Raw genomic sequence first — 24,891 nt, forward strand, 5'->3', positions numbered from 1 at the left:
CTTTACTCTCTGAGAAATCAGAGAAACCACAGGAATACTCCGTGTGCACCTTTCATCTCCAAGTGCTTCAGAGACGCACCCTGACCCAATCACATCTGACTATAAAACTGGCCAGAGACACCTGGGCCTCCCAGCCTTCCTCCTCCAGCGCCACCCCAACACACTGTGCAGCCAGACCTCCTGGGTTCCGACCCACTAGGGCCCCTTCATAAGGGACCTTGGGCAGGCTGAGGTTCCTTCCCTGGGGAACGGGAATGACACTCGCGCGTACTTCCTGAGGGCCGCTGTAGTAATAAACGGAGATAATTTGCAGTAAGACGCTTAGAATAGTCGGTGAGCTCTGAACAGATGCCAGCCATTATTTTTTATCTCCGAAATCAACTGTCCGGGGGGTGGATTTTCCTCCTTTTAGTGATGAAAAGTCTAACCGAACTCCTTCAGGACAAGGGGGACACATTCGGGATTTTCAGATTAACTCATAGAATTCGGAACGGCAGATGGCATTCGTAGTTAAGTGTACGTTTTCATAGCACTTCCGCCCTTTTCGATAAAAACACGTCGTATGCAATTACAGAACCGCTGCAATGCCCCACGCCGTTGGCCGGCGCCGCGCGTGGAGACAGCAAACACGAAGCCTGGAAGCACAGTGGATGGAGCTTTTCCCTGGCTGTGGCGGGGCACCTGCCAACTGCCGGGTACCACCCCGGGACCCCGCCTTGCAACGCAGGCCAGGGCTGCTCAGGGCTAGCAGCTACAGGCCATGTTGAAAAGCAACGCCTCCTCGGCCCTGGGTCGAGGCTACTGACATTCTCTACACCTCCGAGCCCAGGCCAAGCTACCTCCCGGCTCTCTCCTCCCACCTGGCGTGTCTCCCCCCAAGGAACACACCGCCGCCGACTTACAGAGTGTGGCCGCACACATTCACCATCAGCTTTAAGGAGGGGTTCCGGTATTTGGTGGTCTTACACCGGGGGCATCCCTGATCATCCATGCTGCCTCCTCGCCGACCGATTCTCCCCGACGCCGGCTTCGGCCACAGGTCCCCACAGCCCCGCTCAGAGCCGACGCCGAGCCGGGTCCCACCAACCGGCGCTGGGCAGAGGCGGTCCCTTCGCGAAAGGGCACCGGCTGGAGTTGAGGCCCCGCAGCACAAACGTTCCGCCGGCGAGCTCGCTGCGGCTGCGGCTGGGGCTCTGTCTTAGCCTTCCTCATCTCCACGCACCTAGCTGCATTTTCCAAGCTACCAAGTCACAATTCGGAAGATAAATGCCATCTTCTGCCTGGAAACATTCCCAGTATCCCACGGATTTATGCTCGGTGCACGTAATCGAGCGTCTAGATAGTTTCTTTAGGAAAACTTGATAGCCTGTGCTTTGTGCTACTTCATATTTGCATAGTCATGTAAGTTCAGAAAAACAATATGCGTTTGCAGATAGGAAATTAGAAAAAGTCATCGCGAACGATCGCCTTGGCAGCAACATTACAAATTCTCACTAAATGTCAGAATACTTCTATAAATAATATCTGACATGGACTCTGCAGAAAGCCACTCGCCTCAGGGCTGTCCAGTGCGCTGAACAGGATCACGTGACTCAAACAGCTCGGCTTCCCCCATCAAAGACAACATTCGTTTCCCCAAAAACTGAAGGTGAAAATCACCTCAGAGGACAAACATCTTTATTTAAGCTATTCCAAGATTTGGGGATTGTCAGCCACGTTTACTGCATTTATCAGGAAAGTAACCTGAAGTCTAAATATTCAATAATATTCTATTCAATAGTATTTACTGAATTATAAACTCCCACTGCCACTGACACTTCTTACCCGTCTCAAGAACTTGTTGATATTTAGTGAAAGAGCAAATGAAGAATGAATGAGGAGCCATCAAATAACAGTGTAATGCGGATTTTTAATGCCAAGCATTTTCTTGTAATCACCTTCATCTGATCCAAATTCCACCAGAAGCAGGCATGCACACAGGTTTTTCAAATTAACCCATACAATGAATACCAGCTGTATACACTCCTAGTAATTTTAACTCTTCCTAGCACTTTTGCTCTTTTCAATAAAAATATAAAAAGAAACATTCCAACTCCAATTCCCACTTTTAAAAACAGTGAACCCAGTAGTCAACCCATAGGTTGGAAATAGGGTTGGGATTTTCTTGGGTTACAGAGGGTGAATCTGACAAACACCTGGATACCATGTCCAGGAACCAGCAAGCAAAAGCAGGCCACGGCAGCACAGGGCTTCATGTTAACACATAGGCATCAGGTACTCACCTAACATATAAGCCACAAAATATCCTTGATCACAGCATTTTTCATGGACTGTACTTAACAAAATATAAAATTATTAAAACAGACAACACCAGGGCCAGTGCTGTGGCTCACTTGGTTAATCCTCCGCCTGCAGCACCAGCATCCCATATGGGCGCCAGGTTCTAGTCCTGGTTGGGGAACAGGATTCTGTCCCGGTTGCCCCTCTTCCAGGCCCGCTCTCTGCTGTGGCCCAGGAAGGCAGTGGAGGATGGCCCAAGTGCTTGGGCCCTGCACCCACATGGGAGACCAGGAGGAAGTACCTGGCTCCCGGTTTCGGATCAGCGCAGCGCTGGCCATAGAGGCCATTTGGGGAGTGAACCAATGGAAGGAAAACATTTCTCTCTCTCTCTCTCTCACTCTTTATAACTCTACCTGTCAAATAAATAAGTACATTAACAAAAAAAAAAAAAAAAAGACAACACCAAATGTTGCCATTATCTTACTGAAAAAGACCACATCCCAACAGTTTTGTGATTCAAAGTGAAGCTCTCCAAGAACAAAGGCAACTTTAGGATCTTTATACTTATAGCAGAACAGGAAACTTGTGGTCAGAGAATAAACACGGTCCATTTTAGTCCAAGCTACACTGAGAGGTCATCGATTAAGTCGGCATTATTCTTTATTACCACCAGGACAGCTTTGATCACGTCTTGGGTGAGGAGACCTCAACCACATTGTAAAGGGAGTTGCTTTGCCTTTCTCCAAAGCATTACAATCAAGGCAAAGGAAGCATTGAAGATTGTGGGAGAAACTGATGCAAGCCTTGTACTCGCCCACTTGAGAAACTAACAGAAAAACTGCCACATCAGCTTTATTCCTGGAGGGAAATACAGTAGAAAACAGTGCACGTAGATTTGATCTCCGGCATCGAGAGAGAAGGATTCTAGTGCTCGTTTCCTCACTTACTGGTTTCATGACCCTGAATCTCAGTTTTCCCAACTACTGTAAATTGAGGATAATACAAGCATACTGGTGCAGTGGGCTAAGCCACAGCTTGGGACCACCATACACTATATCAGAGGGCCAGTTTGACACCTAACTCCTCTGCTTCCAATCCAGCTCCCTGCTAGTACGCCCAGGAAAGCAGTGGATGATGGCCAAAGTACTTGGGTCCCTGCCACCCATGCGAGAGACCTGGATGGAGTTCCTGGCTCCTGGCTCCTGGCTTTTGCCTGGCCCAGCCCTGGCTGTTGTGGCCATTTGGGGAGTGAACCAGCAGATGGAAGGTCTTGATCTCTAGAACCAACTCTCTCTCTCTCTCTCTCTCTCTCTCCCCCACCTTGTCATTCTGCCTTTCCAATAAATAAATAAATCATTTTTAAAAAATGGAAGCATACTTCGCAATGTTCACACATCAGGGGTCACTTGGCTCAGAGGTTAAGATGCTACTTGGGATGCCCACATTGCATGGCAGAGTGCCTTAGTTTAAGTCCTGGCTCTGATTCTGATTACAGCTTTCTACTAGTGCAATCTCTAGGAGGCAGCAGGTGATGGCTCAAGTACTTGGGGCCTTGCCTCCCAAATGAGAGACTCAGGTTGAGTTCTGGCTTCCTGGATTCAGCCTGACCCAGCCCCAGCAATTGCAGGAATTTGGGAAGTGACTGAGTGGATGGAAGATACGGCTCTGTCTCTCTTCCCATTCCGCCCTCTCCCTGACTCTTTGCCTTTCAAATAAAAATAAATAAAAATTTTGTGGAAACATGGAATGAAAATTTAAGTTTATTTTGCTACAGAGTTTCTTTATAATCTCATGACTTTTTTGAAGATACCTTGTAACAAGGATTTCAAAATTTTTAAATAAATTTATCTTTTAATCCAATGTTTCATGAACTTATGGAAGTACACTCTTAGTTAATGATTAAATAAGATATTTCATTTAAAATGCATAATTACAGTACCTAGTACAGAATAAGACCTAAGTATGTATTGGCCATTAGTAGTAGTAATAGTATGAAAAATGTAATGAGATTAACCTGACCTTTTTTTGGTTTATTTCTTTATTTTTCATCTACTTAAAAGGGAGAAAGAGAGATGTCTTTCATCTGCTGGTTCACTCCCAACAGGGCCACAGTAGCCAGGGCTGCGCCATGCCACAAAGCCAGGAGCCAGGAACTCCACCCAAGTCTCCCATGTGGGTGGCAGAGCCCAAGCACTTGAGCCATCATCTGTTGCCTCCCAAGATGCACTAACAGGAAACTGGACTGGAAGCAAAGGCAGGATCTGATCCCAGGAGCTCTTGATATGGAAGTGGGTTTAACCCACTGCACCACAACCACCGCCCCTGCCCCTAAAGAATTCTTAAAAATACTTTCTTAAAAAAATGAGTCAGAGATGGAGTGCTAGGCTCCTGACTTTGTCCTGGCCCAGCCCTGGCTGTTGAGGTCATTTGGGGAGCAAAGACCTTTTTCTGTCTCTGTCTCTCCCTCTCTGATACTCTGCTTTCCAAGTAAATAAATCTTAAAAAAAAAAAAAAAGGCAAAGCAAAGAAAAAGTAAATCAGAGGGACCCATGCTCCAGCCCAATTTCCGTCTTCCCTTACCCCAGCTCCCCTCCTCCACACAGAACCTCTCAAAGGGTGGCTGTAATGATTATTTACCTCCACACTACAAAGACTAGTACCTGACAGAAGCTCTGAATTGGGGTTCAGTAACACAGACTGACCAGAGAGCTTTGAGAAGAAAAGCACTGACGGAAGCAGACTTCTAGTTCAAATGGAACCTCAGCCTGGGTGCAGAAAACCACGCAATCAGGAAGTACCCTACAGTTCTGAAGGCAGCAGCACCCCAACAGTGGGCCGAGGGAACAGCATTTCTAGTCGCAAATCTGCCACCCTCTAGCATTCCCACCTGCTGAACACTCGCCTCTGCCTCCCGGGCTGTGTTTCTCAGAGACCCAAGCTGAGCTTTCCTCTACGGAAGCGGAAGTTTACTGTTTTGTCCCTCTACAAAGGAGAGCACTTCTCTCTGATTCTTATGGATAGCAGCCCCTTCCCTACACACCTTAGTGGCTTTCTACTGGGCTGGGCAGCAGAGAACCTTATTGGACCAATCAGAGATCTTTAGATCCTTCCAAATTAGCAATATGGGGAAAGCGGCAGAAGCTCTTTGGGGAGCTGAAAGTGACTGAGAGTCATGGTTCCTTTGCTTCTCGGCAAAGCTCTTTTTTTAAATTGTTTTTAATATCAGGGTTTTTTAAAAAGATTTATTTTTTAATTATTTATTTGAAAGTCAGAGTTACACACAAAGAGAAAGAGAGGCAGAGAGAGAGAGAGAGAGGTCGTCCATCCAATGATTCACTCCCCAGTTGGCCGCAACCGCCAGAGCTGCACATATCCGAAGCCAGGAGCCAGGAGCTTCTTCTGGGTCTTCCACGCAGGTGCAGGGGCCCAAGGACTCAGGCCATCTTCTACTGCTTTCCCAGGCCACAGCAGAGAGCTGGATTGGAGGTGCAGCAGCCAGGACTAGAACTCGTGCCCATATGGGATGTCGGCATTGCAGGCTTTACCCACTATGCCACAGCGCCAGCCCCAACAAAGCTCTTTTGAAAACTAATCTGCAGAGAAAGGCAAAAGCAAGTGAATTAGACAGCAGGTCTTCAGCTTCAGCCAATTATATGCCTGCCCTTCACCCTGTTTGATATCATGATGCATTAAGTTCATCTTTTTGCCTGTATTTTTGGACAGTTCAAGTGTGGGTTTTTTTCCTCCTTGGAGAAATTCATTTCACCACCAAAAGGGATGAGTGCTGCTACACCTGGCTGTACTCACGCAGTCTCTGCCAGGATGTCTCCCTCCACGCTCACCCATGATGAGACACCATTTGCGCCATCTCCGCTCATCAGTGTCCTGCACGCGAGAGAACCTGGTCACTGAGCACTTCCAAGCGTTACCTAAGGCTTCCTCCCCCATCCTAATTATTCCAGTACAAGTTGAAAAAAAACACCAGGAAGGGATTTTAACTGTTTCAGTTTGGCACAAGTGTCCATCCTGGACCAACTGATGGTGCCCCTAATAGGGTACATGGACATGGCCACCATACACACCAAACATTTCAAAGTTCTTCATCATTTGTGTCCACAGTGCCTTCTAAGCTCTCTCCTACCACCCATTTATATAGTAAACCCCTAGTTCAGACACACTGGATTAACAGGTATTTCAGAAATATGCCCTGTACCTTTGTGCTCCATGGCTTTCTTGCTCTGTTCTCTTTCTCGCTCTAGTGAGCACTACATCAGTTCTCTCTTAAAGATCCAGCTCAAACCCCACTCCCCACTGCCTGCCTTCTCTCTGAAGAGCTCTACCCTAACCACTTTCATATCCTGTGTCCACTTCAAAATCTCCATGGAATTTAAATTATTTTATTTAAAATGCATGGATTTCAAAGGTTTTAGACATCAAAATAAACATCTTTATTCCACTCTTCCACAAACTTTTTTTTTAAAAGGAAATCACCTGAAGCTTAACTCTTTTTTAAGATTTATTTATTTATTTGCAAGGCAGAGTTGAGAAAGAGAGAGAGAAAGAGAGAGAGAGGTCTTGCATCTGCTGGTTTACTCCCCAAATGGCTGCAGAGCTGGGCCAGTCCAAAGCCAGGAGACAGGAGCTGCTTCTGGGTCTCTCATGTGGGTGCAGGGGCCCAAGGACTTGGGCCATCTTCTACTCCTTTCCCAAGCAACAGCAGAGAACTGGATCGGAAGTGGAGCAGCCGGGATTAGAACCGGTGCCTATATGGGATGCCGGCCCTGCAGGTGGAGGCTTAACCCACTATGCCACAGCACCAGGCCCTCCATAAACTTTTTGAAGAACCTGTGTAAATATGTCTCTTATCTTCTACTGGATTTCAAGCTTCTCAGGATCAGAGACCTCAATATGCAGATGCTTCAATGAATGACAGGTTTACAGCAAGATCAACCCATTGTAAGCTGAAAATATTTCAAGTTGAAAATGCATTTAGTTGGCCAGCACCGCGGCTCACTTGGCTAATCCTCCGCCTGCGGCACCGGCACCACGGGTTCTAGTCCTGGTTGGGGCGCCAGATTCTGTCCAGGTTGCTCCTCTTCCAGTCCAGCTCTGTGCTGTGGCCCCGGAAGGCAGTGGAGGATGGCCCAAGTGCTTGGGACCCTGCACCCACATGGGAGACCAGGAGGAAGCACCTGGCTCCTGGCTTCGGATCTGCGCAGCACACCAGTCATAGGGGGTGAAACAACGGAAGGAAGACCTTTCTCTCTGTTTCTCTCTCACTGTCCAACTCTGCCTGTAAAAAAAAGAAAGGAAGAGAGGAAAGGAAGAAAGGAAGAAAGGAAAATGGATTTAGTAAGCCTAAGCCCTCAGGCACCCTAACACAGCACACTGCAGGGCACACGCTGTTTTCCCAGGCAACTGTGGGCTCACTGAGAACTGGAGGGAGAGGCTCAGACCACACATCCCTAGCCCAGGGAGAGATCAAAATTCAACATGTGAAGCAGGGTTCTGAGTGTGAATCACCTCCATACCATCATAAAGTCAAAACATCTCTCTCCTAAGTTTGGGACCAGCTACGATCCTCGGTTCCATCCGTTGGTAACCAATGACATACCTTGTACTGCGTCAGGATTTAACAAATGTTTGGCAAATGAATGACCCTTCAGAAAATATTCACTACATATCATCAGACATCACTACATAGCAATGGATGGAAGATGACCTGAGAACCTAACTTGCCTAACAGTTCATAAGCTTTCTAAAAGGACCTCTCCTCCAAGGTATTCTCATATGGATTTCCTTCCACCTCCCAGCCTTAAAAAAGGAAATCTCCATTCTGAGCAGTAAAACTATTAAATATACTCACTCAAAGCGTAACATTTTGTTTTGAACTGTTTTTTCATTAATACAGTAAAATGTCAAATGATGTCCATGTACTCCTATCTGCATCCTTAGGCGGGAAGGAAGACACTGGAACAAGCAGCTTCCTCTTCTGATGTTCTTCATGCTCACAGGATCCCAGCCTCAACTGTTTTCCCAGTCACAACGCAGCTTAGACTGCCTATCAGCACAACAGACCCAATATTCAGAGCATGGCAAACATGGAGGGAGAAGCCAAGTCGTCATCAATTTTACAAATCATTGGGTAAAACCAGTGCTGAGACAGAGTCCAAACACCCTCAAGTCCGCTGTTCCATTCCAATCAATGTCGCCAACCACATTTGAGTCCCCTTTGAACTGCTGGCAGAATGAGGGCAGAGGCTCAGCCACCTAAAGGAACCCAGAGGCTGGTGTTAAATTTCAACTTCTGGTCCTACAGGAATCTCCTTTTGGAGCTTCGGAATACCAGTGCAACCACGGGCTACAGAGGTCACCGAGGCTACTGCCACTTCTGCGTAATGTTGAATTTGGTGCTCTAAAAGCAAACACACAGAGGGTATGCAGAAGCCCATCATGTGGCTTCCCAAGTTCATGCACTACATTTGATTAATAATAATTCTGAAGCAGACTCCTATGACCTGACCTTGGATAGCCCCATGATATAGCCAAAGGAGTCTTTATTAGGTATATGCAACTGAAAAGTCTCTTGCTTTGCACTATCAGGAGGAAGATAACAAACATTTCCCCAGGATTAATTATGCACCAGGTGCTTTTTGGCACATCTTATCTCATTTAATCCTCACAACAACCCTGTGTGCTTTTTATAGTCAAGGAGCTAATAAATGGCAGGGCTAGGGATTAAACCTCCAGCTAGCTAGCCAATGCTCCAAACCCACATCCTCCCCACTAAGCCACACCAGCTCCTGTCTACTTGGCTCTAATAAACATGCTTTAAAAATTCAAGGAACTCAATGCAATATGGTACATCAAATTGAATCACTGAACAGAAAACGGACATGAGCGGAAACACTGGTGAAATCCAAAAACAAGGCTGAAGACAATAGTAGAGGCAGCATTATAATGGAAGATGTCAATATTAGGGGCAAGCAGCTGGAGGGTAAATGGAAACTGTATTATTTCTGTGACTTTTTGGTAAATAAAAAATCCACAAAAAAAGAATATTTTTTAAAATTCAAAGAAGTTCTGAATCTCAAATAATGTCCTAAAGGTTTGATACCTAACTGGGAGTTTCCAGTGGAGCAGAAACCTGTGATCTTTCCTTTGATTATGAATTTTATATCCACCAGAGATGTCACTTCTAGCTTCATCATATCAAGGTAATACGAAAGCAGGTTAAATGCTACTTCAAGTGACATCTTGGCTGACCAGCAACAAAATGCAACCCGACAGCAAAACAGAAAGCCTCACGAAGCTGATCATGGCAGCAGGTGACAGCAGCAGCTGCCTTATTCCACGCTGAAGTAGGCAGTTTTGGGGAGTTGGAAAGCAGAAGCCATGCAAGGCCACCCTGAAGAAAAGGTTAGCACGATGTCATCAAAACCCTGGGCTCTCAGAAAGAGCAGCAGTGCTCCGACCCAACGGACCCACAGTGACCAGAGAGGTAGGGACCCCCAGGCCACGGCAGGAAGGACAGAGCTGCAAACAGCAGCAGACTGTACCCTGCACCGCAGCCTCCGACTGAAAGGCAATCTATCTTCCATCTGGCTCCGCCGTGGAAGGGGTCCTGGTGCCACCAGCCTCTCTCCAAACAAAGATGGTGCTGCCACCAGGGCTATCATCTTCAAGGAAGCATGCCTGCGCGCACAAGGAAAATATTCCTACAGAAGACTAACGTTCCCATCCAGTTATGGAAAAGCGTGGCTCTCTTCCCCACTACCTATCCAGGATAAACTCATGGTTTACTATCCTATACGCTTAGTCATATCCTGCTCATCCCACTCCAGCTGCCACCCTCCAGGGGACTCCAAGCTAAGTACATTTTTTTTTCAAGGTTTCCTTTCTTGGCCTTGTCAGGTGAGTTATTTCCATAGCTTATTTTAAGATGTTCAAGCATTTTCCCTCCTTTGGGATTTTAATTTACTGTAAATGCTCGCCCTCTAGAACACTCACTCCCAAGCGCCATTCTCCTTGACCCCTTGGAATACAAAAACCCCTCCTGAAGGGGATGGGAGAAGAGAACCAGGAAGCTTCCACCCCGTCCCCAGAAATGTTGTCGCCCAGATGCGGGGACGTGGTCTCTTTGTTAGGCACTCGGCCGGCCAGCTCTCCAGGCCACCCAATGCTCCGACTCCCTCCGGAAAATGGCAGGGCCTCCCTCTGGGAAGAGTCGTCCGGCTCTCGGGCCGCGGTAGGGCAATCCTCCGCGCCCGGGAGCGGGCCGGGGAAGAATGTAGGTGTTTCCCTTCAGGTATAGGTGCCTGGGGGTCAGGGGGAGAGGGAAAGGCGAGGGGTGGAGTGGGAGGCGGGTGATCGACAGGGCTAGAATCGGTGTCTCCTCCTCCCTCTGACTGCGAAGTAGCCAATGAGGCGGCGCGGCCGGGCCGGCAGTGCCATATAGTATGCAGCAACCGGCGGAGTCACGTTGGGGGAACGGCAGAAACCAGCTATCCGTTTACACTACTTTGCTCTAGCAGCTATCTTAATGGTGACTGCGTGGCCGGGGGGAAACCTGATCGGCCAGATCCAGCCGAAACCGGGAGGGAGGGAGTGGGCTTTCCGGAGGGGGGGAGGGGGGAGGGAGGCGCAGCAGGAGGAGTAAGGAGAGAGGGGCAAAGAAAGAGGAAAAGAGTGCGAGGGAGTGAGGGAGGGAGGAAAATAAACAACAAAAAAATGTCCTCTTCCTCCCCCACCGGGCAGATCGCAAGTGCGGCGGACATCAAGCAGGAGAATGGGATGGAAAACGCCTCGGACGGGCAGGAGGCGCCCCGAGAAGTGGCGGGGGGCGCGGCGGCGCGGCTCACCCCCCCGGCTCCAGCGCCGTTCCCTCTGGAGCCGGGGGACGCCGCGGCCGCCGGGGTGAGCGGAGAGGAAGGGGCGGCGGCGGCGGCGGCGGCGGCGAGCGGAGCAGCGGCGGCCGATCAGGTACAACTCCACTCGGAACTTCTGGGCCGGCACCACGCCGCCGCCGCCGCCGCCGCTGCTGCCGCCGCTGCCGCCGCCGCCGCTGCCGCCGCCGCCGCCGCCACCGCCACCGCCGCGGGCGCGCAGACCCCTCTGGCCTTCTCGCCCGACCATGTCGCCTGCGTGTGCGAGGCGCTGCAGCAGGGGGGCAACCTGGACCGCCTGGCCCGGTTCCTGTGGTCCCTGCCCCAGAGCGACCTGCTACGTGGCAACGAGAGCCTGCTGAAGGCGCGGGCGCTCGTGGCCTTCCACCAGGGCATCTACCCCGAGCTCTACAGCATCCTGGAGAGCCACAGCTTCGAGTCGGCCAACCACCCGCTGCTGCAGCAGCTCTGGTACAAGGCGCGCTACACCGAGGCCGAGCGCGCCCGCGGCCGGCCGCTGGGCGCCGTGGACAAGTACCGGCTGCGCAGGAAATTCCCCCTGCCCCGCACCATCTGGGACGGCGAGGAGACGGTGTATTGTTTCAAGGAGAAGTCGCGCAACGCGCTCAAGGAGCTCTACAAGCAGAATCGCTACCCCTCGCCCGCCGAGAAGCGGCACCTGGCCAAGATCACCGGCCTCTCCCTCACCCAGGTCAGCAACTGGTTCAAGAACCGCCGGCAGCGCGACCGGAACCCGTCGGAGACCCAGTCCAAAAGGTGAGCGCCAACTTTCCTCCGCCTCCCCCTCCCGCTCCCCCACCCCCCTTCCCAGCTTTCTTTTTTCCTCCCGGCGCTCGCAAACATGGCGCTTACCTTCCCCACCAGCCGGGTCCGGCTGCCCACCTCTCCCCGCCCCCCACCTCGCTCCCCGGCTGCGGGCGGGGGGCGGCGGTGACGAGGGGGGCGGGGGAGCCTCTTTCCTCCCCCTCCCCCTCCCGCCCCCAGAAGTTTCTCGTCGCCGGCCTAGGGCTCAGTCCCCGCCCCCACCTCGGCTGGTCACTGCTGCCCGGCTTCCCACCCCGCTCCCGCCGGCTTTGAAGTTGCCACTTCTCTCTCTCCCCGGTTCTGGCCCTGCGGGAGGAGCGTGTGCATGTGTGCGTGTGTGTGCAAGTCGGGACGCGGGCCCGGGGGGCTGCACCTCCACGGGGTCGCGTCGGGTGCGGCGCGCGGGCGCGCACGCTCCAGGGTCCCGGGCACTCGGCCGCCCCCCGGGCCTGTGGCGGAGGTCGCCTCCCTGCACCCCGCACCCAGCCACCGACAGCTGTGGGTCGCGGGCCGCGGTGGCGCGAGGGCTGGCGGCCCGGAAGGGGTCTGGGGACGTCGAGGTTTTTATGTGACAGAGTTAATCATTCACTCTGCCCGCTGTGGTTCCCTTCGCGGCGCTGGCTGGCGGCAACGTGGGGTGCTGGTGCGCCGGGCTCCGTCGTGTTTTGAAACCTGATTCTGACCTCCGTGGGATCGGGTTTCAGCGCCGCGGGGGTGGCGGGGCTGCGGGGCTCGGTCCCGGGACGGTGCGTGGGGAGGGCAGGCTGCGGTCGGCCGGCGGCGGGAAGGGGGGCGCCAGCGGCTCCGCGCCTCCTTGAGCGCCCACCCTTGCCGAGTTTGAACTTTTTAACTAGGAGAAATTTTTTTTTTTCCCTTCTGGTAGAAAATCTCCGGTTCCCTATCTATTTCGTGGGTTCTCCCGAGTCAGACCCATGAGAGTGTGTGTGTGTGTATGTGTGTGTCCGGACGAGGTAAAATAAGGAAAAGATCCCGTAAGGGGATGGCGTCTCCGGCCCGCGAGCAAAGGAGAGAGGGAATCTCAAAGCAGCTGGAAGGTCCTCAGGAAAGGAATCCGGGCGCCGCGGAGACCGCCCGGGCCAGGTGGAGGTGATCGCCCGGCGCATTCCGCGGCCGGCTGCTCCTGCCCCTGCGCCCCCACAGGGGCCTGGCCGCCCGGGCGCTCCTCTGCCCCGATCCGGCCGAGCCGGGCCCCGCGGTAACCAAAACAAAACGGCGCCCCGCGACGTGCGTCCGCGCTGCCGCAGGCTTGCAGAGACCGGAGGAGGCACGCGGCGTGCGCCGGCCACCTGCCCCCAGCGCCCGCTGGAGGCCGCCGGCACTGGCGGAATCCTCGCGGCCCCGGGGACGGCCAGGCCGGGGCGGGCACCGCGCCCTGCAGCCTCTGCTCCCGAGCCGGGCGTGTCCGGCTCCTCCCTGCCCCCTACGCCCGCTTCCCCCACCCCCCCCCCACTGCCCATTAGCTCCGTACCCCCGCCCCAGTTGCCCGGTTTAGGCCCCTCTCCGGATCTACCTCCCACCCGCAAGCCCCGTGAGTCACCCTCCCAGACGGCGACGGCGGCTCAGCCTCAGCTCGTAAATCAAAGCGCTTTCTGCGCTCCGGGCCCCGCAGCCCCAAAGCCCGGATAAATCTGCTCCTCTGGGCATGAAAGCGAACCGACCGCGGGGAAGCCACTGCGGGCTTGTCGGGTCCTCTGCGGGGCCAAGTCCCGCCGCGCTTCCAACCTGTCCCTTGTCCTGCTCCCGCGGCCAGCCTCGAATCAAGTGGGAAATAAAACCCACTTATGCACCCCCCTACCCTGATTCAGTTTTTTCCTCGAAGTCGGGGTGCTGAGAGCGCAGGCCCGCCCGGAACGGGGGCTGAGGCCTTGTGGGGAAGGGGCGTGATTCGTTGCGAGGCCCTGACCCGCAGCGGCCTTGGCCTCCCAGCTCACCAGGGCCCTGGAGGAAGTGCAGGTCCTTTAGGTCCCTCGTGGCTTCCTTTCTTGGGATTCGGAGGCCCCTGCACGTTACTGTGCCTGGTCCTTTGCTGCCACAAAGACAGCCCCTTTGTGGAATGAGACTGTTGGCCGTGTGGTGCAGTAGACGCTTGGGAGCAGATGAGAAAAAGGTGTCTTGCAAACTAAACTAAACTGGAAGAGAGCGCGGAACACTTCCCAGCTCCTGCTCCTGCAAACCAGACCCACCAGTGAGGGAGGGGGAGGTTCCTACGCCGGAGAGGCTGACCACTGCGCTTCATCCTCGCTGGGGAAAGTAGAAGCGTGGTTTAGCAGTGAGGGATAGCACTTGAACGCTGTCAAAACACATGCACGGGAAGTATTCTGTGAGTCCCGCTGGCTGGATTTCCGTGTTCTTGATCGCTGGACTTTCCCTGGGTTTATCGTTGTTTAAAATGACTGGAAACTGAGGGTTCAACTTCCCAGGTTCTCTGGCTGGTCCGAATCTGCTGTGCGTCCCTTAGATCCTGCCTTTCGTGGGTGTAGAAGGTTTTCCTAGCAAATGGCACCGGTAGATGGACACGCCCCTGACTTTCTGAATGTCTTCATTTCCCCTCTGTGCAGTGAGTCCGATGGCAATCCCAGCACTGAAGATGAGTCCAGCAAAGGACAGGAGGACCTGTCTCCTCACCCTCTCCCGGGTTCCTCCGACGCCGTCACCAACCTCAGCCTGTCCAGTCACATGGAGCCCGTGTACATGCAGCAAATTGGAAATGCTAAGATATCGTTAAGCTCTTCTGGAGTTTTGTTGAATGGAAGCTTAGTACCTGCAAGTACTTCGCCTGTTTTCCTTAATGGTAATTCTTTCATTCAGGGACCCAGTGGAGTCATCCTAAATGGATTAAATGTGGGAAACACACAGACAGTGTCCTTGAACCCACCAAAAATGTCAACCAACATTGTGAGCAATGGGATCTCCATGACGGACATCCTGGGGCCTACCTCCCAGGATGTGAAGGAATTCAAAGTGTTGCAGAGTTCTGCAGCCAACGCGGCAGCCACCACCTCCTACAGCCCCAGTGCCCCAGCGTCATTCCCAGGGCTGATCCCCAGCGCGGAGGTGAAAAGAGAAGACATTCAAACAGTGGCCTCCCAGGAGGGAAGCTCTGTGGTGACTTTCACGACCCCAGTGCAGATCAACCAGTACGGCATTGTCCAGATCCCCAACTCCGGAGCCAACGGCCAGTTCCTTAATGGGAGCATTGGATTCTCTCCGCTGCAGCTGCCTCCTGTCTCAGTGGCAGCTTCCCCAGGTAAAAGTCTCATTTGGTACCGTAAGGCACGGTTGGAGGTGTTGCTTAAGCTGCTGTCAGTGATGCATTGAGTGATGCATTGAGGGCTCTAAAGTGATGTCCCCGCTGAGGTTCTTATTGGCTGCCAAAGCTGCACAGTAGCCTGGATGTGGTCCTCCTCCTGCACAGCACCCATTCGTATCCAGCTTGCTCGGTTCCCTTGCATCGTGGGGGTGGGTGGCCTTGTATTTTCCCAACAACTGAATGGAAAAATCCAGTTCATAACAAGTCTTGCCAATTCTACAATTATGGCACTACAATAAGTCAATCTGTGCTTACAAAATAACGCACGGCTTGACATTTTAAAATTAAAAATTAATACATTGCTAAGAACACAGAATTTGTCGAACAGTTGGTGACAATGTGTACACTTTATCCTAGCGTGATTTATTTGACCAGAAGATGTTTTAAAAGAACAAACTAAAAAAGATTGGATCAATAGTGTTTGAATCATTTACTTCCTGTAGTTCAGAGTAAGAGGCGTAAAAGAATACAGAGGAGTCTGTTGTTGGGTTTCTGTTGCTCTGCGTGCATGTTCTCTCCTTAAACGTGTGGGTTTATCTGTGAAGACAGATTATTTTATGTTTGTGGCTTTGCTAATGGCAATCTACTAGGAGAAGCACTGATCTGAAATTTGGGAAACCTGAGGCTGACCCGTGAGTCACTGACTTTAGGCAAGTCTGGATCACCCTATCATCTTCTCTGTATAGAAGTGGGTGTGGCTAGAAGTTGGAGGTGGAGCTTGCATCATCCCTTCAGTTCAGGAATGGGAGATGTTAATAATGCACGTTTGCCTTCCAATAAGCACATCTGAAAATTCAGATGTTTTAAAAAGCAAATTTAAGTAATTGGTGACCTCAAAGGTCAGCTTCCTGTAAGATGGCTTTACCAAAAAAAAAAAAAAAAAATGTACAACTCTGCTGTTTTACAACTGTAGTCTACTTCAGCTTACTGGAAGCTTTTGTGGAAAAGCTGTTATCAATTTCATCCTGTGCATTTGTTTCTCTTTAGGCAAAATGGTAATAGGGCAGGACATTGCTGCAGCATACTGTTCAGTTCTTCATTGCTCCAGGTTATGGGAAGAGTTAAGCTAAGCCACTGTCCAACACAGCTCAAAAATATGAAAATCACAAGGAGAGCCAAAGTGCTTAGTTCTGTAATGATTTAATGTGGCTCTAACCCCTTTCTCTCTTTAGGAGAATTTTCCAAACAGTAGGGAATGTTTTAAAGACTACAAATTGAGCAGAAAGTATGGCTATATGTTGGGAAGGAGAGAAGCCGAAATGCTTTTCATGTGTGATCAAGAAAAGTGCAGCCATAGAAAATTATTATCAACTAATAGCTGATTTTGTAATGGGACATTTAATAGGAATAAGGATAGTATTTTCAGTTAAAATGGCTAAGATCAAATGACAGGGCTGCCAAAGGCATAAGTTTAAACAGGTGGATCCAGTAAGTAATGTTCCTTTATAGTAGTTGTGTATTATGAGCCTCAATAAAGGGTTTTGAGGATTTCCAGCCTTTCTCTAAAACAGAAACCAAGACTTTACTTATTTATTTGAAAGGCAGAGCTACGGAGAAAGAGGCAAAGACAGAGAAAGAAAACTTCCACCTGCTGGTTCACTTCCCAAATGACCACTCCCAACAGGCCAGAGCTGGGCCAGCCTGAAGCCAGGACACAGAAGCTTCTTGCGGGTCTCACGTGGGTGCAGGGGCCCAAGCACTTGGGCCATCCTCTGCTGCTTTCCCAGGAGAATTAGCAGGAAGCTGGATCAGAAGCGGAGCAGCTGGGCCCCAAGCCAGCGCCCCTTTGGGATGCCTTTCAAATAAATAAATAAATAAATCTTTAAAACCTCTAAATAGTGTAGACCTATCTTTCTGTAATTGGAAGGCATGTGGAAAAGTAGAATATCTGTATCTTTTACTCACTTTGTAATATTAGTGTTTTTGGTACCATCACTACAGAGTTATATTTTAGTACCTATGTGATTTTTCAGGTTTTTTTTTTTTTTTACTGTTTTTAAAATTACCGTGCCGTTTTAAGGAAAATTTCCTGAGTGTAGATAACGTTGTGAAGACAACAAATTGAGCAGAAGAAGCACACTGCAGTTGTACTTGAACACCAGCTTTTAGATCACGTCTACTTTCCCCTATCGTTTGTATATGTTACTATTTCTGCATGTTCAGAAATATTATTTCATTTATAATCAACAGCAGTTGGGAAAAAGTCACATGTATTATGTTTTTAATAGCTCTGTCAAAAAATAATCATAACCAGCAAGCAGTTTCACAAATACACAACAAAACAAAGACCTATTTCATATGTTTTTGTGCAATTTTGGCAGAATTTTAAACAAACTAAGCTGAAGTCAAGTATTTTTGGTTAAAAGCAGTTTCTTCATTTGTGTGGCCTGAAACAAACACTTAGGTGAAGCAACAGCCCAAAAACATCTAGAAATGTCTTTCTTTCTTTTTTAAAAATATATGTATTTATTTTACTTGTTTGAAAGGCAGAGAGACATAGAGAGATCTCTTGTCTGCTGGTTCACTCCCCAAATGCCTGCAACAGCTGGGGCTGGGCCAGGCCAAAGCCAGGAGCCCAGAACTCAATCTGGGTCTCCCGGTGGGTGTCAGGGACCCGACCACTTGAGCCATTACGGCTGCCTCCCCCAGGGAGCCCATTAGCAGGAAGTTGGAATCAGGAGCCAGGCCAAGCACTCTATGGAGAATGTAGGCATCTCAAGTGACATCCTATTACCACATGTCCACCCCATCTATGTTTTTCTTAACACTGTTATTTCTGTGAGGAGTACTTAGTAGAGTTTAATTTTTTTTAAGTTCAAATATAGTGTTCTTTTTTTTTTTTTTTTTTCATTTAAAGAAGTCCTTTTGTACTTAGCGTGTATAGGTAGTAATATAATCACAGTTGTTCTAAGAATTCAAGAAGGGAGACATCTTGGAGAAATTGTGGCTACTATTAAATATCTCATTCAAGATCAGGGTAAATGGCCCCTCTGAATTCCCTCACAAAGCTCTCCAGATTTACCCTCTCTTCCATGGCACGGCTGGAGGGCCGGGGTCATCTAATTGCCATTGTTTTCACTATGCCTGGGTGAAGCCTCAGAAAGGAATGGGTTTTATTAGATTGGGGGTGTGGTCCTGCTCCATCTCCACCGTCTGGTTATTTGATTTCAGCATCATCTCGGCTTTCCGTTCACATTCTTTCTCTACTCCTGGTCTCCACAGACCATTTTAGTGAGAGCCTCAAAAGATACAAACGTTTTAGAGAAGCATTAGCTCCCGTCTTTTATGTTAATCTGTATTTTGAAAAGCGCATTTCAATGTTATCATTAATTCTTCCTATTACAAGGCTGCACATTTAGAACTGGCATAACAAAAGGGGGGAAAACCTTTTGAATGTTTTGTTGACTTGGCATTACTTTATGGCTAGTTTGGTGCAAGTGTGCGACTTGTCTGTGCAGGTTTATATGGTTAACTTTTAAGCCTCGGGCTAACTCATTTTATGTGGTATTTTCTCCATTTCCATTTATATTTTATGTCAGTTCCTGAGCGGGGTTGAACAAAGGCATTTTATTTTGCATTTGTGTTTTCTAGTTCTAACTGGCAGAGCTAGCAATAACCATCAGCAATTTAAGAGGTAGCAAGTCAGTAATAATGAACCAGAAACTTGAGTGAAATCAGAACTTGGGTAAAAGAATTCTTTTTTTTTTCTTATAACTCATTTCTAAACCAGTAGTTCTCATTCCCACTTAGCAACAAGAATTACTTAGGGGAGTTGAAAATACAACTATTCTAGGACTGCATTAGTCAGGATTTAAAGGAATGGAGCCTAGGATTCTGAAGTTTAAATACGTGATTCTGAATGAGGATTCGTCTAAATGATGGTGTAGAAGTGTGGCTTCTTTATAAACTGTCCCTGAGGAAAATATATATATATATATTCTATATCAAAATAAAAGTTTGTTTCCATTCCCTAAGACTTGCATCAGTGATAATGAGTACTTTCCTTTTTCTAGGTAATATTTCCATAAACTCAAGCACTTCAGACCGGAGCGCATTCACCAGCGAGTCTGCCCCAGTGCAGCAGGGCAAGGTTTTCTTGAGCTCTCTGGCTCCCAGTGCAGTGGTATACACTGTTCCCAATTCTGGCCAGACTGTGGGATCTGTGAAACAGGAAGCCTTGGAGAGGAGCCTGGTGTTTTCCCAGTTGATGCCCGTCAATCAGAATGCACCAGTAAATGCAAACCTGCCACCTGAAAACCTCTCGGGCAGTGGCCTCCACCCACTGGCCTCCTCGTTGGTGAATGTGTCCCCAACTCCCAGTTTTTCCCTGACTTCCCCTGCACTGCTAACTTCCACTGAGCTCAACCCTGACATCGCCGAGAACCAGCCCATGCCTGCACCTGTGGCAGGCAAATCCGCAGGGACGGCGGTCAGCAGCGCTAACTATGCAACTCTTCAGAACTGCTCCCTCATTACTGGTCAGGACCTGTTGTCCGTGCCTCTGACCCAGACTGCCCTGGGGGAAATTGTTCCTACCTCGGAAGACCAGGTGGGCCACGCCTCCCCGGCAGTGCACCAGGATTTTGTCGGAGAGCACCGTTTGGTTCTGCAATCAGTAGCTAACCTGAAAGAGAATTTCTTACCAAATTCTGAGAACAAAGCAGCAAGCAACCTCATGATGCTGGACGCCAAATCTAAATATGTCCTAGAAGGCATGGTTGAGACTGTGTGTGAAGACCTGGAAACAGACAAAAAAGAGCTTGCCAAGCTCCAGACTGTCCAACTGGATGAAGATATGCAAGACTTATGAACTTCGTGTGCCCCTCCCCTCCCTTTTTGGCATCAGGGGCAGATGTTTTCCCAAAGCCCTGAGGACACAAAGCATTTCCCCATTCAAAGGAAAACACTACTTTTGCAAGCAAATGCATTCAAGAGACTTTAGATCTACATGAAGATCACAGTTAAATATATAGAGTAGAACTGCATTACTGCAGCCTTTTTGTTCACATACAATGATCTCTCTTAAATAGGTGGAGACAGAAGAATCAGATGAAATGTCTCAAGGCAAAGTGTACCCTTTAGTGGACAATATCATTCTAAAGTGAAAATGGAACTTGATAATTTTTAAATTAAAAATGTATACACGTAACATAGAAAACTAAATATAGCTGCAGACCATTAGAAACAATGCAATTATTTTTGTTTACTTTTATTCCATGGGCATTGATAAGGTTAAGCATAAATGGTACTCCAAACTGTTCTAAGGGTGTCTTTTTAAAGTTCAGTAGCTTAATTATATATTTGTGTGTAGGTAGTCAGAGACACACTTCTCTTTTTCAGCATTTTTGGTTTAGGTCTCTACACATTTCCAAATGTGATTGCTTATAGCTCAGTGCGGCTGAGCAAGTTGGAAACCCCACGAAAACTCTGAAACAAACTTCAGTGTGAATGTAAATATATCAGTTCTATACGCAGGCTTTGAGTAATTACAGTGAATTTTATTTATACTGTATGTGTTCCTCTTACACTTCAGGCGCTATGAACTGAAAAGAAAAATGTTTTCTTACTGTTTAATTTATTTTTATTGTTTGAACAGGAAGTGAACATAGTTGTTTCCAACAAAGTTTTACTTTTTGTAGGATTTTAAAAACAATGATTTTTTTATCAGGAGTCTCTTAAGGTCAATGTTAATAACACTGAAAACCAGAAATCTAACTCCCAATATTGGAATTTTGGTACTTTTTTCAAATCTTTGTTCTTTATTTAGCAACTCTGATTCATTTAAGTATGTTTTCTATAGAATTCTACGTGCCTTGTTACCTTGTGGCCTTTTAATTAGCAGTAAGGTACGGAACTGTCCATGGAAGCACTGATGGTTCTTTTCTACTATCTAACAGGGTTAATTTCACCACAAAATTACTTTATAACTGAGGAAGCTAAGTTTCACTAAATTTTAAGTATAAAGTTGATCATGCAAATTGATGAACAGCTAATTATTGTTGCTACTTTCTACTATATTGAAAATAAGAATGGCATTGTAGATACCATGTAAAAGCAATTCTTCAGGCTATGAAAACAACCATTGTAGAGTAAAACAAGAATATGTAAATTCTCTTGAGCAAAATCCTGTTGAAACTTCATTCTAATAGTTTTGAATCAGTTGTTACACAATGATACATGACTGTTTTTTGCACTATATTATCGTGTCTTCTTTAAAAGTAAATATTTTGGGTTTCTGTAAGACGCTTGTTTGATGTTAGGAGCTGTGGTGGTAGTTTTTATCAGGACTCACTGCAAGGTGTAACAATGCAATACAAGTGTGTAGGGAGGAAAGTTACTCTGTGGTCTTGCGAGAAAAGTCTCTCTTCAGAGATGACTTGAAGTTGTTGAACATGAACGTGTCTCCACTTCTTCCTTTCCTTAAGGTCAGAGCAGAGGGTCCACTCTGGATCTCGCCGTGCCCATCGGCTGAGCACGTGGAGTAAGGGGCAGAGAGAGTTCTCCTGTGGTGTTCGTGTAGACGGAACCTTCAAGCTTCTGTTGACAGCCCTATGACTTCCCCTCTCTGCTGTTTTGAAAAAGAACTTACATGCCATGTGTTATGGAATTGGTGGATATTCATAATCTGCTGAAGTTCTGTGTTTTCTGTTTTGTTTTTTTGCAGTCAGGTGATTTAGGGTTCTGCTCCACTCCACCACTACTTAACACAGCTTGCTTTTTCCCAGGGTGTGTGTCGATCGCATTACCGAGATGAATGACATGGTTCTGTAGTGTAGTTTACATGAAAATAAGATTTTCCACTTGATTGCTACAGATATCAATAGTACCCATCCAACAAAGGAGATGGGGACATTTAATAAGTTATACAAGTTTTATATATATATATATACATATATATATATAAAAATCTGGAAAAGTTTTATGTCTTCCAAAATATATAAGCTTCTCTTTTATTCAGAGTTCTTCCTCTTTTCTCCCTTACGAGAAAGAAAAGATAGCACAAAACTTAAGACTTACCTAGGAAACTCATTCATTCTCCTAACATGATGTAATTTTAACCCTACAATTACTCCAGGTAGCTATCCAATATTCCAGGTAAGACTCAATGCACATTACAAAGAACGTACTGTTCTATTCTTTCAGTAAAGTAAGGGCCAGTTGGTCTGTAGCCCATGTATATGTGAATGGAATAAGATAAACCCCATGACCTCCTTGCACAAAATTGCAAATGTGTTTGCAATGCCAAGGGCCGGCCTCAGAAACCCTTGGAGTTCATGTGGCAGAATTTCCCTGTTACATAAACCAATGCTTGAAGATGCTGCAACAGACCCCTCCTGACCCCTGAAGAGGACTCAGTAGGGGCGAATAACTCCCTTCAAACCCGACCCCTGCTTCTGGCTGTGGGATTTTTGGTGTGAGCCTATCTATGCACTCTATCAGCCAGCGTTTGGCATTTAGCTCTTAGTTCTATCTAGTAAAGGACAGTCTATTTAGAGAGGTGCATCTGTTCCTCAGCCAGGCAAGAGCACCTGTGTTACACTACTTTGTATCATGTATATTGACATAAAGACTTTGGATTATACACTTTTCAGTGCCTTTCTTGTGTCATGAAAGGCGGGTAGATGTTATAGCCATAGGTAAAAATCCAGTTAAATTGCACACTAACCTTCAGTCTCCCTGTATATGCCCTTGTATCTTGCATGTGAAAAGTTGGATTACTGGGCACGTGTGGCAGCCTTCCCTGCCACATGCTAGGCATGTGTGCATTATTAGTACGTAGCCACAAGTTCTTCACTTAAAACACGTTGACAGCTGATCTCATAAAACATTCAGGAAAGCTGGGAAAAGAATTTCATTTTACAAAAGAGGTTTCAAAGTCTTCCTAAAAGGTAGTCAGTAGAGCTTAAAAGTTATTTTGTATCTAATTGGTACATTTCGTGTTAATTGAATATTACTACCATACAGTTTATTAATCAGAATTGTATAGCATGTGACTCTTGCCTTTCAGGGTTCTCAAAAAAAATTTTTTTTATTCTTTCGTTGCATGTACTGTATCTTTAGAGGCAACCAGTTATATACTCAGTATGGTTTTACTGTGCCTTACACAAAGAGAAACTCTATACAGAATGTCTATCCTGGGGTGGGGTGACTGAGTCTTTACTGCACTGTTAGGTGATGGCACACAGAGCCTGTCCCAGGACACTCCTGTGCTTAATTACCCAACCAAAGAGATCTAGAGTATGTATGTTGTACTGTAATGGGGGGTTATGCCTGGACAATTAAGTGTTTTATTTGTTTTCTGAAATGATGTGAACTTATTTTTCTAAACACTATGCTAAATAAACTTTATATTTATACATACTTTGTGTTGAAAAGTTATTTGGGGAATACTGTGTTCTTAGAAGTGGGAGTCAGGCTGGCGCCGCGGCTCAATAGGCTAATCCTCCACCTGCAGTGCCGGCACCACGGGTTCTAGTCCCAGTCGGGGCGCCAGATTCTGTCCCGGTTGCTCCTCTTCCAGTCCAGCTCTCTGCTGTGGCCCATGAAGGCAGTGGAGGATGGCCCAAGTGCTTGGGCCCTGCACCCGCATGGGAGACCAGGAGAAGCACCTGGCTCCTGGCTTCAGATCAGCGCAGTGCGCCGTCCGCAGCAGCCAATGGAGGGTGAACCAATGGAAAAGGAAGACCTTTCTTTCTCTCTGTCTCTCTCACTGTCCACTCTGCCTGTCAAAAATAAATAAATAAAAACATAAAAAAAAAGAAGTGGGAGTAACCTATCTTACTAAGCAAGAAGTGAAAAATAATATTGTTTTTTGTTTATCCCTGGGAAAGTGAAGAGTAAGAAAAATGTTAAGAAAACCCCACAAACATTTCAAAGACTGGCGAATACGTATCAAGTCCATTCGATTGATTCTGGAAAAGTTGTTCAGAATTAGCCAACTCATTTCACTGTGCTACATGCTCAGAGCTAAATCTAGCCTCCACTCTTAGAGATAAGAAGGGCACCTTATTCATTTTTGTGTTCCAGGAGCTGAATGTGATGTGTAGCGCACAGTAGGCACTCAGTTTAATGGAACTGAGCTGAAAGGTCCAAAGAACTTCATTCCTACCCCTATGGAAAGAGCGCAGCATTAGCCAACCCAAGGACACTGCCATTAGCCAAAGTCTGCCCACAACCCAGCCTCCCAGTGGCTGGAGAGTTAAGGGGAAACCCTGCATGGCAGCTGGGTGTGTGGAAGACAGCCTTGGTACTGTTTGGACCTAATTTGAATATTACACAATACCCGATTTTCTCTGCCTTCTACACTGAGACGGAGGGGAGACTAAGAAAGTAGTTTGGGAAGGAACTGTACGATCCCATCATAAAACTAGCTAAGGCCTCAAATTAGCCCCAGATGCTCTGACTACTTTCTCATGTCCTTGTCCTTTCCTGCATCTACTTAGCCGTTTTCGATGTACAGTAGTTTAAAAAGTTAACATGAGCATTGTCTCAGCAAATGAACATACAGGGTCAGGATCATGGAGTGATTGCATTTTATAACATTTTAGCCAAATGAATATTTTAAAATAA

The 24,891-nt window shown here is 47.8% G+C and overlaps 2 protein-coding genes and 1 long non-coding RNA gene across 6 annotated transcripts in view; 1 reads left to right on the forward strand and 2 right to left on the reverse strand.

Moving 5' to 3' along the window:
• Positions 1-1,452, reverse strand: part of MNAT1 (MNAT1 component of CDK activating kinase) — a 224,839-nt gene extending 223,387 nt beyond the window's left edge. Inside the window, exon 1 of the mRNA XM_002719546.5 lies at positions 903-1,452. Coding sequence (XP_002719592.1) covers positions 903-991 — 89 coding nt within the window. The 5' untranslated portion in view covers positions 992-1,452. The remainder of the gene's footprint in view (positions 1-902) is intronic.
• A 4,056-nt stretch (positions 1,453-5,508) lies between these two features.
• Positions 5,509-12,302, reverse strand: LOC108178647 (uncharacterized). 2 transcript variants are annotated; one of them, XR_011384850.1, is made up of 4 exons: positions 12,039-12,302; positions 8,147-8,341; positions 6,088-6,165; positions 5,509-5,873 (listed from the first exon to the last, which is right to left on the reverse strand). It is a non-coding gene; the product is annotated as an uncharacterized lncRNA (long non-coding RNA). The 2 variants fall into 2 exon arrangements; XR_011384851.1 differs by lacking the exon at positions 12,039-12,302 and adding an exon at positions 11,874-11,962.
• On the forward strand, positions 10,730-23,682 carry SIX4 (SIX homeobox 4). Of its 3 annotated transcripts, XM_070065070.1 has the most exons (4): positions 10,730-10,825; positions 11,038-11,942; positions 14,570-15,258; positions 19,335-23,682. In XM_070065070.1, exons 1-4 carry the CDS (start codon positions 10,823-10,825, stop codon positions 20,129-20,131), a joined length of 2,394 nt encoding a protein of 797 aa, XP_069921171.1. In that variant the 5' UTR covers positions 10,730-10,822; the 3' UTR covers positions 20,132-23,682. The 3 variants fall into 3 exon arrangements, with proteins under 3 accessions (XP_069921171.1, XP_069921169.1, XP_069921172.1); XM_070065068.1 differs by lacking the exon at positions 10,730-10,825 and having other exon boundaries at positions 10,910-11,942; XM_070065071.1 differs by lacking the exons at positions 10,730-10,825; positions 19,335-23,682 and adding an exon at positions 16,863-17,131 and having other exon boundaries at positions 10,910-11,942.
• The last annotated feature ends 1,209 nt before the right edge of the window (positions 23,683-24,891 follow it).

The sequence above is a fragment of the Oryctolagus cuniculus genome, chromosome 20, assembly GCF_964237555.1.
Source record: "Oryctolagus cuniculus chromosome 20, mOryCun1.1, whole genome shotgun sequence".
In the NCBI taxonomy this organism is placed as follows: domain Eukaryota; kingdom Metazoa; phylum Chordata; class Mammalia; order Lagomorpha; family Leporidae; genus Oryctolagus; species Oryctolagus cuniculus.

What these genes read in the sequence shown, in the direction of transcription:
- SIX4 (XM_070065068.1), top strand. Translation starts at nt 11,011, where the DNA reads ATGTCCTCTTCCTCCCCCACCGGGCAGATCGCAAGTGCGGCGGACATC. An exon ending in TCGGAGACCCAGTCCAAAAG is followed by an intron (nt 11,943 to 14,569) that starts GTGAGCGCCAAC and finishes CCCTCTGTGCAG; the next exon opens with TGAGTCCGATGGCAATCCCA. An exon ending in CTCAGTGGCAGCTTCCCCAG is followed by an intron (nt 15,259 to 19,334) that starts GTAAAAGTCTCA and finishes TCCTTTTTCTAG; the next exon opens with GTAATATTTCCATAAACTCA.